The sequence below is a fragment of the Marmota marmota genome, unplaced genomic scaffold, assembly GCF_001458135.2.
Source record: "Marmota marmota marmota unplaced genomic scaffold, marMar, whole genome shotgun sequence".
Classification (NCBI taxonomy): Eukaryota; Metazoa; Chordata; class Mammalia; order Rodentia; family Sciuridae; genus Marmota; species Marmota marmota.
In genome coordinates, this window is record NW_025999982.1 from 23,170,940 (window position 1) to 23,186,779 (window position 15,840).

At 37.0% G+C, this 15,840-nt stretch overlaps 1 protein-coding gene across 30 annotated transcripts in view; it reads right to left on the bottom strand.

Annotated features, from left to right (window-relative positions):
* Dst (dystonin) overlaps window positions 1–15,840 on the bottom strand; it is a 436,897-nt gene that overhangs the window by 248,486 nt on the left and 172,571 nt on the right. For all 30 annotated transcript variants that reach the window (XM_015487875.2, XM_048805541.1, XM_048805534.1 and 27 more), the window contains one exon: window positions 1,670–1,731. In XM_015487875.2, coding sequence (XP_015343361.1) covers window positions 1,670–1,731 — 62 coding nt within the window. The remainder of the gene's footprint in view (window positions 1–1,669; window positions 1,732–15,840) is intronic.

Here is a 15,840-nt window from a genome sequence, read left to right on the forward strand (position 1 = left end):
TCTCCTTAAATTGAATCATCCAATTTATCATAAGATGAATGGCCAGTTCAACATGCCTGGTCCATAGTATGTCCACAGTAGGCCCTAAATATATCTGTCTAGTACCTCTAGTACCCATAATGGACCATATTTGCACTTTTACTTCTCTCTGGTGTTCACAGTCAGCAACTGCAACTTGATTACTAACTTGTAAACCTCAAGTAGCTATGCTGCAGAAGATGCAGAGCAATCCTCTATACCCCACCTACACGTTCAGCCCCCAGCAAGCCACAAATACAAAGACTACTAGACTAGCAGCAGCCACAGAAGCCTATCTTCCTCAAAGAGCTAGCCACCCTAGAGATAAGAAAATCCTGTCAGAGGTTTCAGCTCCAAAGTCCCACACCCTAAACTTTACCCTGCACAGGCTCCATCTCTGTCCTACCTCATGGAAAAGGGTCCGTTTTACACCAGTGCATGGTACATGCAGAATGAGACAAAGGTTTGGGAGACGGCAGGTGAATGCTGCCATCCTTCATAAGAATTCATGATATATTTCTTCACAAAAGCATCACTAAGCGGGTCTCAACCTTTTATCTCTTGTCAACACACTAGAAGATTCAGCTCCCAGCAGTAACAGAAGTTCCCTACAGAAGTGATTCTCAACTGGGGAGTAGGTGACATGCCATCTCTGAGGGACACTAACAGAATTTGAGAAATGGGTTATGTTGACTGATGAAAGAGACAGGAACTGACATGTCTCTCAGGTAATACTGATATGCTCCTGAAATAAAAATCACTCTTATAGAAGGTGATTAGATCCTATTACATTATTGGCACCACTCATATGTTATATGATAATTTAGATAAGCAAGCCTACAAATCTTATCTAAGAATACAATCACATTTAAAATAATGTTTCTTTGTGAGAAAATTGAAATACTATTTTCAATTTCGTGGCTGTCCATAAAAAAATGGAGGGAAAAACTGACCAACAGTTAATTGTGAAGAATTTCTTACCTGAGAATTCAGAAAGGCATTAGTGGAGTCCAAAAGCTCCATGAAATGGTATGCAAATTTTGTGCACATGTGTATTTTTCTGCAGAGTTTATACATCAGATTCTCAAAGTGACCCATGGCATACAAATATATCTTCATTTAAGAACCACAACTATTAACTGCCTCACAGGCAGAGAAATGGAGACATAAGACCAATGCCTGGGTTTACTAAGTGCAAGAAGCAAAACTAGTCTAGACCTGTACTTCTACAATCCAATTCTTTTCTCATCTAACTCTCTGCCAACCACTTAAATCTTATTCCAGAACTTGAATCCTGAGAGAGAGAGAAAAAAAAATCTTACTAGAAATGCAGCTTTTTTGTGCTTTAACATATAAATATTTACAGATTTCTTAAATTGAAGAGATTTTTTTTTTAGTCCAGTAATAGTAGGTTTTACTAATGTCACAGAAAGCACTGTAATCAGTGGGTACTTTTCTTCCCACTTCCATCATTACCCATAAGCCACAAACCAAATAATTACAGATCCCTGAAATGCATGTGAAATGCTCTAGAATTTAAATTCTCAAGTTGATACTTAAAAGCTATGCTTTAAACCTATACAATCAATTACTGCCCAATAAATTGGAGTATGCAAAACAATTCCAAGATATGAAAGAAATAAAAACTGACCTTCATGAGATGCTGATTTATCCATTTTGTAAATGTTTTCTTCTGAACTTTGTCCCGTTCATCTGAAAGATTAAAATAAGGTATAAGGTTGATAAGATCTATGCAAAAGACAATTTGTGATCATGCATATAAATGAAAATAGGATATTCAAGAGATATTGCTCAGTGCATTCAAATTTTCTTATTAAATGTTGGCAACTTTAGGCCATCTGCAAGAAAGCATTAAAGGGCTATTTGTCAGATGGTCTCTTCAGTGTTTTATGTGCCAGCATTAGTCCATTAAACAAGGCCCCCTCTCTGCCCCTCAGTTGTACAACCCTAACTCCATCACTTCCACCAGCACAAAGATGACTCTAAAAATGCTGCTGACTTCAAGTAAGCCCTTGCACTGAACTTTTCAAAGCATTTTAACACATTCATATCCTATTTGCTCTTTGCAACCATAAGCAGGAAAGTAGATATTGTCATCCCCATTTTACAGAAGAAACCAAGTCTCTGATTTGTCCACAATTATCCAGAAAATGGTTTAAAGTCTTATTAAGGGCTGGGGATATAGCTCAGTTGATAGAGTGCTTCCCTCACACGCACAAGACCCTGGGTTCAATCCCCAGCATCACAAAAATAAATAAATTAATTAATTAATTTTAAAAAAAAATCTTGTTAAAAGGCAAGACCTAGCCTAGCTGGGCACAGTGGTGCATCCCTGTAATCCCAGCAGCTCTGGAGGCTGAAGTAGAAGGATCGCAAGTTCAAAGCCAGCCTCAGCAATGGCGAGGTGCTAAGCAATTCAATGAGACCCTGTATCTAAATAAAATATTAAATAGGACTGGGGATGTGGCTCAGTGATTGAATGCTGTTGAGTTCAATCCCTGGGACCCTCCCTACCTGGCCCCCTCACCCCCACCTACCCCTGCAAAAGGCAAGACCTAAATTCAGATCCTTTGGCTTGAAGTGGGCTCTGGCTTATTTATGCTGCTTCTGGAGTCCCTGTGTTGAAATGTCTGGTAACAAAGAAACACTACAACTAAGTATCCTCACTGAGGAAAGAGATCCTGCCTAGTGCAGAGAAGAGTAAGAGAAGGCTTCTTATGCTTTAGGAAGAAAGAACAATCAGAATACTCTGATACATCAAGTAATTATTTCAAAGGAGAATCAAACTCTTCCAACACCTAGAGCTAACATGCAAAACTACACTACCCTCTCCCTCCCCACTTCTAGGCAGCACTCCCTACCTTCTGTGTCCTTCCCTCCTCCTTCTTGCATCTGGGAATACCCTTCTTTTCCCAGGTCACCTCCTTTCCTGCCCCACTACCATTCAGCTCTTCTCCATCCTTTCCTTGGGGATAAGACAAATCTTGCTCTCCTTCTTTACCTCTTTACCTCTTCATTCTTTAGCCCTGAACCTCCTTAAACTGCAGTAGAGCTAGGCTTGTTTTTGTTGTTGTTGTAGTAGTAGTTTTTGTTTGTTTGAAAATGCTTGTCTTGTTTATTAAAGGTATCTATGCTCCCTACAATAACTTAAACATAAGCAAAAATATAAAACAAATTAACTGATATTTATGAGACACAGATCATTAGTATAAGATCAATAATTTATTTAAGATCAACATCTTAATATGCAAGTGAGCAAAAGAAGATAGCAAATTTTAAACTATAATCCTAACTACTTGGGAGACCTAGGTGGAAGATTACACATTGAAGCCTGGGCAAAACAGGGAGGGCTTTTCTCAAAAAAGGCAGGTGGGGAGGGCTAGACACAGCTAACATTGAAAACCAGAGCTGCAGACATTCCTATCAGCATGTGAATTCTTGGCAGTACTGCTCTAGACCAATTTGACAATGTAGATCGAAGACCTTAAAAACATATATACCCTTTTCCAGCAAGTCTACTTCTAGAACTTATTCTAAAGTTATAATCAAGGAATGTACAAATACAAGTATAAAAATGTAAATCAAACCATTTAGAATAGCAAAATAAAAGTTTTGAAAAAACATAAATGCTCAATGATAAGGAAACTATTGAAGAAACTTTAGTAAAGCGATCCAATCATTTGTCCAATATTTTACAAAGCTATTCAAAGATGGCATGTTGCTGTTCTCCTCCATTTTAATGCCAACGTGCTGCTTGTAATTTCATAAGCCTTTCTGCAAAGTACCCCCTGGAAACCCTTCCATTTCCTATCACTGTCAGAGAGAAACAAAAAGATACCTAAATATGACCTATTATTTGATTCTGCCTGTAACAAACACTTTTTCAGTAACCAACCATCTAGTCTTCTTCTTTACTTATTATCTAATATTACAAAATTGGAGAGGGTGTTTCATAAAGCAGATCCAGAAGGTGGAAGCTTGCTAATTCTGAATATGAATGCTTCAAATTTATGCCAAAATTGTTATATTTGCCTGAATCCAAATTAAAATCTCAATAAAAATAACTACTATGACAACAATGATATTGATAATTGTTAACCAATATTATCTTCCACAAAATATTTACCAATTACTCTGTTGGCCCTTTAGAGTACCATCTACAGCTTCTTCTTTTCTACTATATACTAAATGCCACAATGTTTTTATGTGCTCCAATAATAGATATCCATGATATGAATTATGCTTCAGAAAGGGCATAATTCAACTCAGGAAAACAATGCAGAATTACTTGTATTTGTAACATGGTAGCTTATAAGGCTACATATCTTGAAGTAATAATGGTGCCTTAAATGTCTATTAGCCTTGCTATTCCTAAAAAGTTCAGAATGAATCTCAATTATAAGCAAAAATATAAATATAACATAGGTTCTAGTACATTAGGCATGAACAAAGCAAGAGGAAAAGATCTACCAATCTACCTCATTGATAAATGCAGATTTACTTCCCTCATTTTCTCACTCATTCATTCTAAGCTTTCATCAGGTCCTTTGATGAGCCCAGTGCCATGGTGGTACTGGAACCACCAGGCTAGAGAGGAACAGCATTGGCCAGGGCCTCTGAAGGTCATCACCTAGAAGAACCTCTTACAGGAAGGCAGTGTGACACACACTCTAACTGAGAAAAGGACACAGCCCTCACCACATAGGTAAGCACGAAAGGGAAGAAGGTCCAGGGCACAGGGGCAAGGCTTGAAGGAGAGAAAGCAGGTTAGCAAGACAGCCCTGTACAGATTTCTCCACCAAAGTTCTATGATCCCTTCTGCAGTTGCTTCCAACAACTTGGGCTGCAACAGTACCCAAAGACACTGTTATCTTTCAACCAGAAGTGCCGAACACACCTCACTCACACACAAGGAGCTGGAATCTGGCCTGCTATGTGAAGTGAACTTTGGACAAGTGATTGCAAACAATGGAAGCTATGTGCCAGACTAGCACTCATATCACAATCCCAGCAGTACTTTTCTATGCCTTCAGCAAAAAGGAAACAGAAACAAGAAAAAGCTATTTCTTAGGTAATAGTCATATTATTCCCATCCAATTAACAATCTAGAACCCTAAGGTGAAATCCTCAGGGAGGAAAAAGGTCATTAAAATATTTAATAAAAAATCTTTTAAATTCAAGAATAAACAGCTTCCATATCGAGTTATAAGATTAAGATATTCCTGTAACTGCCCTCCAGGGTTTTTTCATTCATTTACTTATTTTTATGCAGTGCTTAGGATTGAACCCAGTGCCTCACACATGCTATGCAAGCATTTTACCTCTGAGCTACAACCCCAGCCCCCAAATTTTTATTAATTTATTTAATCATTACATAATAAAGTGAGCTTTTACAAACATACTCCATTCCATTAAACTTAATATACTATATATATTATATGAACTCTACCTTCTTGAGTACAAAATAGTTATTTTTTATTATTTTCCAAGTTAATAAAAACCAGGACTATATTTTAAGGAACATGAAGAAGCAGAACATAGGTTCTAAAGATGAACAGGCTAATTTCTGACCCATGTGGTATATCAAGAAAGATGATTTAATCAAATTATTTACCTCCTAGCACAGAAGAAAGATTCACTTACATAACAAAACTATAAAAAGTTCTTTTGATTTGATGTTTTGATGTGGTTGTTGTTGCTAGAGGTTCAAAAAGCACTGCTGAAAACTGAGATGATGCTAACCACGTGGCAAGCAACAGGTAATACTGGGAATTACTATCCACAATCAAAGCACATGAGCCAGGTACAAAGACTGAGCTAACACACACATACCACATTGTAGCAGCAAATCCTGTTATTGTTTTCTGACAGTAAAAACCTAAACCTTGTCTTTTAAATCTGATAAGCCAGATGAGTGTCATTCAAGAACCAGGGGAGGCTCTATAACACTAGAATGTCACTGTACCTCACAACAATGTGAGAAGAATTAAGGTAGACTTTCAGGTTTTTGGCTTTCTTCAAGAGAGCAATTTATAATCAGGGAAAAGATTAACCCTGGGAGGATTCTGTGATTTTACCACTTTCCATACGCATTATTTCAAAAGGGAGTATGCCAGATTACACCATCTAATTTTCCTATTACAAGTCTCACAGTGAGACTTTATTTCTTTTCAGTCAGGGATGTCTAACACCAAGATTGATATTTAGGGCAAGGCTGCTGCTATGACAGCAAAACAGGGAAAGTTATCCCTGAGATCTTAGCCAATTCCACTGGTTTTTCAGACTCTCCATTTATTATTATGAAGTTTTATAACATTCCTGTTTGAAAACCTGTCATTTGTACAGTAAGTTTTAAATGAACACATACATTTATACTGACCTTTTAAGTTCATCATAGCTGAAAATATATAACAATACTGAATGCAAACAATGAATTTAGGGAGAAAAGAATATAAATATGTATATAAATATGTATAAAGAGAACAGATTAGTATAACCTACACTCACTGTACTTCAACAAAATCCATTCAAAGCTAAATGCACTCAGTATCGCACAACAACAAATATTGATATTATATAAAGGCATATTTTGTATATAACAACAGAAAGGAAATTCTCTCCAGACAGCCTCAGAAGTTGTCAGGATCCAAACTTCTTAAAGGTGCCGGATCTCAACTCCTGCCAGGCAAAACAAAGCAGGTAGTGCAACTTTCCTTTCCCAGTTCTGACAACATGAAAGTGGCATTAAGCTGAAACTACTAACCCATACAGCACATCAGTCCCACCAGCTTTGCGCTCCAGTCTTGATCATTTCTCACAAGCTGCCCCATCATTCTGTGGTAAATCCGGGCAACAGTTTCCCAAACTCTCTTCATACAAGCTCGGATGTGTCAGTCCTGCTAACTTTCTATGTAGAAAGGAAAACACTGACTAGACACTCCCACTAGCAAGCTGAAAACTAGACAACACCCCCTTCTAAGCAAACATCAGCAAAGCCAGGCTCCTTTACTATTTTGTAGGGGATACATGTAACAACTACTATGACAAAGAAACTAAATTTTATGTTATTTCTCCTTTTATTCTTAAGCTGTTTATAAGAAATCACTTTTAAAAGAAAGTTTTAATTTTTTTTTTTTTTTTTTTTTTTTTTTGTTTTTTTGCCATGAGGCAAACCAATAGGATGTTGGATTTTATAGCTGAACTAACTCATCACATTCTCTCTTTTAACACCCCAGGCAGAATTCCCTTGCAATAAAAGACAACGCCCAGCCCAACTTGTTTCACTGATCCCTGATATGTGTGCTATGAAAGTGATTTGGGAAGCTCACCTTTATGGGCTAAACATGGTTCAGGAAAAACCACTATCAAATATTTATGTATGGATACTTCATGGATAAGTTTTCTCTTTTTTTAATATTTATATTTTTAGTTGTAGATGGACACAATACAATTTTTTTATTTTTTATTTTTATGTGGTGCTGAGGATCGAACCTAGGGCCTCACATGTGCTAGGCAAGCACTCTACCACTGAGCCACAACTCCAGCCCCCGTAGATAAGTTTTCATTTGAATCTTACAACAATTCTGAGTTTGGTGGTATGGTGAAATTTAAAGCTGAGAAAACCAGAGTTTAGAATCATGAAGGGCCAGGCTCAGTGGTGTATACACCTATAATCCCAACTACTTGGGGGGCTGAGGCAGGAGGATAGTGAATTCAAGGCTAGCTCAGACAACATAGTGAGAACTATGGGAAGGAAGAAAGGGAGGGGGAGTGCTAAAACTCTACTGCCTAAATGAAATCTTAAATCTCATTCTAAAACCCATTTCTTCTCTATATCAAGCAATAGAACCACTAATTGAATAATGTAAGAAAAAACTAGGAACCTGCAATTTGAGACCTTCACGTCTGGATGGGAATCAATATATGGAAAATGCCAAGACATGAGAACCCTTGTTCTGAACAAGCAAAAGACCAAGCATCTTTAGCATTCCTATGTTTATTTAAAACAACAGAAAAATAGAAACTATTTTCCTGCGTAGAAACTATGCAAACAACAAATCCAAAACAACAAACAAAAATGATCATTACTTATTTAAAGCAAAAGGAAGACAGTAAATTTGATCATGCCAAGGGAAGACATCAAAAGCCTGCTAGATTAAGCTCCCAGTATGCTTTGAAACATATAATGTCTAACCCTATCCTAAACAGAATAGATTGAAAAAATCATATTAGCTGCTGCTAAGAAATTCAAAGCACCTACTTAGTAAATATTCCTTCTCTCTCCTTTTCCAATATCTTTATTTGTTCTATAGGCACTGCCTCCACTACAGAAAAGTCTCAGCCTGCCTATTTCTCAGGATTATAATAGCAAACACTTAAGAGAATTTAATATTTGCAGTTGTTCTCCATCATATACACATACAACACATGTACACTGCACCCAGTTCTCATAACAACCCCACAAGACTATACCCATTTTTGTGATAAAGAAACTGAGGTGCTCAGAGGTTAAACAATTTGCCAGGGACCACAAAGATACTAAGGGCAAGAGATGTCATTCCCAAAAGCATACTGAATATTATAAGTTTGTATATTTAGGGCAAGGATAACAAAATTCAAGCTTTAAAATAAATAGATAGATAGATATGAAAATTGGCCAAATCATCAATGGCATGGATACAAAAAGATGTAATTGACCTTGTATAGATCATTGACTGCAATGAGTAGAAGGAGAAGAACCACAGTGTCTTACTATAAGAGGTTACAGCAGAATTTAAGATAGGGAGATTTCTGAATTAATAAGAATCTGGTTTGGGCTGAGGATGTAGCTCAAGTGGTAGCACACTCGCCTGGCATGCACAAGGCACTGGGTTCGATCCTCAGTACCTCATAAAAATAAAATAAAGATATTGTATCCACCTAAATCTAAAAAATAAATTTAAAAAAAAAGAAACTGGTTTGAATTTTATTTTATTTTTTTGCAATGCTGGGATCAAACCCAGGGCCTCAAACCCAGGCAAGACAAGCAAGTGCTCTGGATCACTGAGCTAAATCCACAGCCCAAATTTTATTTTTATTATGATTTTTAAACTGACATATAAAAATTACACATATTTGGGGGATACTGTGTGATGTTTCAACACATGTACACAGTGTATCATGTCAAATTAGGGTAAGTATATCTCCTCAAACATTTAGCATTTCTTTATAATGAAAACATTCAAAATCTTTGCCAGGCACAGTGGCACATACCTGTAATTACAACATCTCAGAAGGCTGAAGCAGGAGGATTTCAAATTCAAAGACTCAGCAACTTAGTGACACCCTAAGCAACTTAGCAGAATTTAAGATAGGGAGATTTCTGAATTAGTAAGAATCTGGTGTGAATTTTATTTTTTTTTATTTTATTTATTTTATATTTTATATTTTATTTTATTATTTTATTATTTTATTTTATTTTATATTTTATTTTATTTTATTTTATTTTTGCATCGCTGGGATCAAACCCAAGCAACCTAGTAAGACCCTGTCTCTAAATAAAAAAGATTATATAAAAGGGCTGGGGATATGGCTCAGTGGTTAAGCACCCCAGGGGTTCAATCCCCGATACCAAAACAAATTTTTTTAAAGTTTAAATCCTTTATTCCACCTTCTTTGAAACATTTATATTATCGTTATCCAGAGTGGCCTTACTGTGCAATGGTGTGCTGTGACTTATTTTTACTTAGCTGAACTTAGTACCTATTGACCAACTCTTCCACCTCTTTCCCTCCCTCCTACTCTTCCCAACATCTGAAAACTACTATTCCTCTCTCAACTTCTATGAGATCAACTGTTTTAAATTCCATATTTGAGTGAGATCATGTGTCCAGCTGTGCCTTATTTCACTTAACATAATGCCTTCTTCCAGTTCCCTTTATGTTGTCACAAAAGATAGGATTTTGTCCCTTTTTACAGCTGAACTGTATTTCAAAGTATACACATTTTCCTTATCCATCTGTCAGTTAATGGACACTTAGGTTAATACCATTTCTTGGTGATAGTGAGACATGAATTTTAAAAGATCAAGCAACACTTTTAAAAAGTTCTATCTTGAAAGAGAGATCAAGAAAAGAAGCTGGCCACAGTAGCATATGCCTGTAATCCCAGCAATTTGGGAGGCTAAGACTGGAGGAACACAAGTTCAAGGCCAGCCTCAGCAACTTAGTGAGATCCTGTCTCAAAACACAAAAAAAAAATGAAAAGGGGTGGGGATGTAGCTCAGTGGTAGAGTGCCCTGGGTTCAATCCTCAGTCCTGCGGGGACAGGAGAAGAAAATAAGAAGAGTTGGTGTTGTGTAGAAAAAAAATATGTGGGAGGGGGTCTAATTATTTTTCCACTCCTCATAATAATTCTGTAGTACAACACAGTAACTACTGCAAATGAACAACTGTAAGACTTCTGCAGAAGGAAAAAAAAAAAAAAGTAACTGGAAAAGTAGGATCAGTATGAAGTCCAGTTCTTAAAACCAATAGACAATGCAGTTAACTGGTGAAGCAGGAGCTAGTGAGAATGGATAGAGGGGCTATGCATGGCCACCCCACCCTGCACACCAACCCCACACCACTTGTGAGCTAGCAGCCTTCACCCAGTCCTCACCTAACAACGTGACCACACCTCCCTGGCCCACCTAACTCCACAGCCTCAGCCAACTTGACCTGTGACTGGAGGTTGCTGCTGCCCTGTCGAGGTAACCAGTATGAGAAAGGGGATTTCCATTCCCATTTCAATTGAAAAATCTTACCAAATATTCCCATAGAAACATTGTTATGGTTTATGTCTATCAGTATTGAACTACAATTGATGTTCTTGTTCCAGTTAATCCAACTTTGCTCCACTGGTCTATGAGACTCACCTGTGTGGGATTACAGACTTAAAAGAAGCTACACTACATCTTAACATAGCATAAAAAGGTTGGCTCTTTCTTATATACTGGTTTTATCAATTTAAATTCTCAATGTTGGTTTTTGTTTTATAACCACTATTTGTTAGGATTTGAATCTAAACAAAATTAATATTGATTTCCTGACCAGGGCATAATCAATCTAAGCCTCTGTGCTAGATACCAACTATGGTTAAAAACCATACTTAAAAGGGAATTCTTGATATATTTAAACTACAGTCTTCATATAGAAACTCTTTACATTTTCAAAAACCCTTAGTCACTCGGCTAAAAAAAAAAAAACAACTAGAAAAAGCTTAAAGAAATTTCAAGATAAGCTTGAAACTAACAATGTATCTCAGACATACAGCTATAATAAAAATCTCCAGATTCATACTACCTGACAATACATGAAGAAATTATACAACATTAGAAATGAGAAAAATTGTTAAACAGAATCATTAGAGGAAAATACATAAAAGCATGTTTTAAAAATAGGTGAGTAGGAAAACTGTTTCAAAACAAGTTACCCCATTTAAAAAAATAAAAAACAACTGAACATATGAAGGCTAACAAGTTTGACAAACCCCTGATATAAAGGCAGATACTATAAACAAAGTTTTTATTTAAAAACTAACTGAAAGAAAATACCTAATACATAAATAACATACATCAGGAATATATACCAAATAGATGACTAAATCCTATTTAAAAAAAGTAGAGTTCCCCCTAAACAAATGATATGAATACATAAGTCAGAGGAGACATGCAAATGTCCAATAAATATATAAGGAATAATCAATCATCCTTCTTATCAAGAAAAGCAAATGATTTCATATTGGCATAAATATATAAGAATGATAACATCTAATGCAGAGAAATGGGTAGTCCCAAACTACCGTAATGTGGATATAGAAAATGGCAAAGACTTTTCTGAGGGCAATATGACAGTACACATTATAAATAGAAAATGCATATACTTTCTGAACTACTAATTCTACTTGTAAAAAAAAGTAAGAAAATGCTTGTGTGTATACAAATAGCACAGAAGGATGTTAACTGTAACAAAATATTTGAAGCAAGTTAAATGTCTGTAAATAGGAAACGAGATGAATTACAGTTCACTCATCCTACAGAATTTTAAAAGAAAATCTGCACATAGTGACAGGAAAAAGATTTTCTAGACACATACTTAAGTGACAAAATAAAAACTAATAACTATATATAAAAGATGCATATCATGAGAAAGATCAGTTCCATAGAACCTGGAAGGAGAGGGCTTAGAATGGTATCACTCATATTTCATTTGGCATGTTTCTAGATTAAGTGATTATTGTGCAAGGAGGATGTATTTGTGTATGATTATTATCAGTAACTGCGAGGGCAAAAGTGTTTTAAGTTAATTTATTTGTTTAGGCATTAAATACTCCACTAGACTCTTCTAGGAGATGGTGAAAAAGAACTAAGACCCAGGCCAGAGTGCCTCCATTCAGGGTGGAAGGAGCCAAGCACTCCAGGTGTGGCTAGGCTTGCTCTTTTGCTGATGGAAAGGGAAAGGGAGGGGAGAGGGGAAGGGCAAGAAGTGGTGAACAAAGGTGGAGGTGCAACTGCTGACAACTTCCCTTAGGGGTGGGTGCCCAGCAGGGAAACAGAAATGATGAGATTGCAGAAAATCTCTGAAAGGAGAATCAGTAACTGAGAACATATTCAAAAATTGCCCTAAGAGGGCTTCCTTATTCAGACTTTAATTACCATAAAACCAAATGCAGTATGGTTTCACAGGCATTTGTCAAGGATCCAGAAGCAGGCCAAGGGTAGAATGTGCAAGGTAAGCTGAGATGCAGAACAATGGTAAATCTCTCCCCACAAATGCTTTTTTGTGTCTCTCCTCTCTGCTACTCTCCCTGCCAGCCAAATCAATGATCAGATCCCATGCTTTCCTGCCCTGTAGGTGCAGTTGCTGGGTGGGTAGGGACCAACAGTATTGGTGGCTGGGAACTAAGGTATATATTCTGCCTAATAAGGAATTTACTGGTGTCTACTATCAGCACTGATCAGGAATTCAATATAAAACTCCCAGACTCTGTCTTTAATATGCCTTCTACCTGTGCATCTTAAAAACCTATGAACATGAAGATACTTCTAATTACCATTATACTGCTACAACATTTAAATACTAAATGTGATCTAATTTCTACTGATCTGCATCACTGTTATGGACAGAAATTTTCTGAAACTCTTCATCTGTATTACACAAATTTTAAGGAATTGGACTTTTTTTCAAGTTCACAAAGCCAGCTTTTCTTTTCAGATTCAGAGATCTGGATAAAAACATATCCAAAGTCACACATATCACATAAATTGATGAAAATAAGTTAAATAAACATCATTTCTACATTATTGCTATGCAAGATAAATCTATTACATTTAAATACCTTAGAAAATTTGGGGTTTTAAAATCTTTAAATTTGAAAACTTCTATAATTACAATTACTATTTACATGTAAGAAAAATAGTTCACTTAAAATTCAAATTAGTACAAAAGTACTCAAAACTAGGACCTCCATCTGGGTGCTGTGGCACATACCTATAACCCCAGTGGCTTAGGAGGCTGAGGCAGGAGGATTGCAAGTTCAATGCCAGCCTCAACAACCCAGTGAGGCCCTAAGCAATTTAGTGAGACCCAGTTTCAAAATAAAAAGGGCTAGGGATGTGGCTCAGTGGTTGAGTGCCTCTGGGTTCAATCCTTGGTACCAAAAAAATAAGTAGGACCTCCAAGAGCTCAGATCAGATAAGAATATGAACAAATTATAGTGGATGCATATGGTAGCTCAAGTTTTTTTTTAAGTATATGACTTTCTGATTTCTGAATGAATCCTATTTTCTCTTACTTTTATGCTATTTCCTGCCCCCAACCAATGACGTAACTTACAGTACCTACACTAGTAAGTTCACAAAATAATTAACTACCTTTAAGACTTCAAAATATAAAGGAACCCACACACACCCCAAACACACCCATGGTTTTACTATCTATGCTGTGTCATTTGATAGACTAAGAAGACAGCTATGAGAGGGATAAAGAGCATGACTAAGGAGTCAGCAGGAAGACCAGGAATCTATACAAATAAGGCTGTAAACCTAGCATCAACACTGGCTAGCACTTTCAGCTAGGGAAAACAACTTAACTTCCATTAATTCAAGTTTCATCATGTGTGAAAAAGAGTCACCTTCTTCTTCAGGTACCTTACTAAAAACCTTTCACATAGTATTACTTTACTATAAGTGTTCAGTACAATACCATCATATAGGAAAATGGTCCTCACAAATACTACTAGTTTTCTAGTCGCTTTGATCAATAAGGAAATATGTATCAAGTGCCTCCAAAAAATGCCAGTCACTAATCTATGAACTACAGAACTGCACATGATCTCACAATAATCCTACTACTGTATTAAACACTGTCTTTATTTTACCGATTAAACAACAAGTTAAAATAACCCAGCCCAGGTTTCTGTAATCCAGTAAGGGAGCAGCAATGCTAAGGTTTGACCCAGGTTCTGTAATGTCTTTTCTATTGTAAGCAATAAGGGTGTATCAGATCCTCACAGCCTCTAATATTAAGAAACTGGGAAAGGATATATGATACATGCTTTCATTTCTTAGTATACCAATTCCAAAAAAAAAAAGAAAAAAAATGTCCTTGGCTATTGAACCCTTAACTAAACTGCATAAATTCCTGTATATATAAATTAAATTCTGCTCAAGGTGAGAGTGTAAATCCATACAAGGACAAAAATAAGAATGTGGCAGTTCTGGCCTTTCACTGGTACCAGACTATTAGGTTTCTACATAATGAACTGCTCTGATTCTGTTTACCCTGAATATAATCAAAGTCTTTCTAGATAAGTATCAACAGGTACCATGTCACCATGTCACCATGACTTATAGAATAAAATCAAGGTATGATTCACAGGCATAACACTTTTCACTCCCATAATACAATGAAGCCAGTCTCCAAGTGAGTCAGCAACAGGGATACAAGGGTGGGGAACACCAAAAACAACTACCCTGAGCCACTGGAAAAAATGTTGAGTCCAGACTTGCTGCCTAAGAAGAGGGCCTTCCACCCAGAGTCTCTTATTTGAATCCAGTTTACTGCTGGTACTGAGAACTGCTTTAGTTACAGGATCACCTTGTATGCCCCTATAGCCTCTGTCCAGAAGACACACTCTAGGTGACCCAACTGCATCCCAGAAGTAATCTGCCTGGGCTACCACCTCTGTACCACACCCATGAACAGAGACAGGCAAAAGGCATACTAGTTTTCTTGTCACTTTAATCAATCAGCAAACATATATCAAGTGCCTCCAAAAACCTGCTAAAGTCACAGTGCCCAGGCAGAACTGTACATCAACTGCCAGGGAACTTCTCCCCTTAGGAGTAAGGGTGGGGGAATCTCACCTGTTCAGTTAGGGACCCTTTCTACCAACCAAAGGTTACCCAAGACAGGAAATACAAAATAGATGGTGATAAAACACATCTGACTCCAAGGACAGAAGAGCTCCCAAGTTCACCATTGGACAATAACTCTTAGGGTCAATCATCTCCACACCTCAACTTCCTAGTGAACTCTTACTACTTGAATTTCCAAAGGCAAATGCTGCATAAGTGGATGTTCTTCTTTATATTTCCAGACATTTTTAATATATATACCCCAGGTATATTTACTATCTACTATTAAAATAGTTGACCCAAACATTCAAATTCCATAACCACTCCTACCTATTTCCTTCTATTCCTAAAGGAGAAGGGGAAGGAGGGACGGAGGGAGGGAGGAAGGAAGAAGGAAGGAAGGGAGGGAGGAGGGAGGGAGGAGG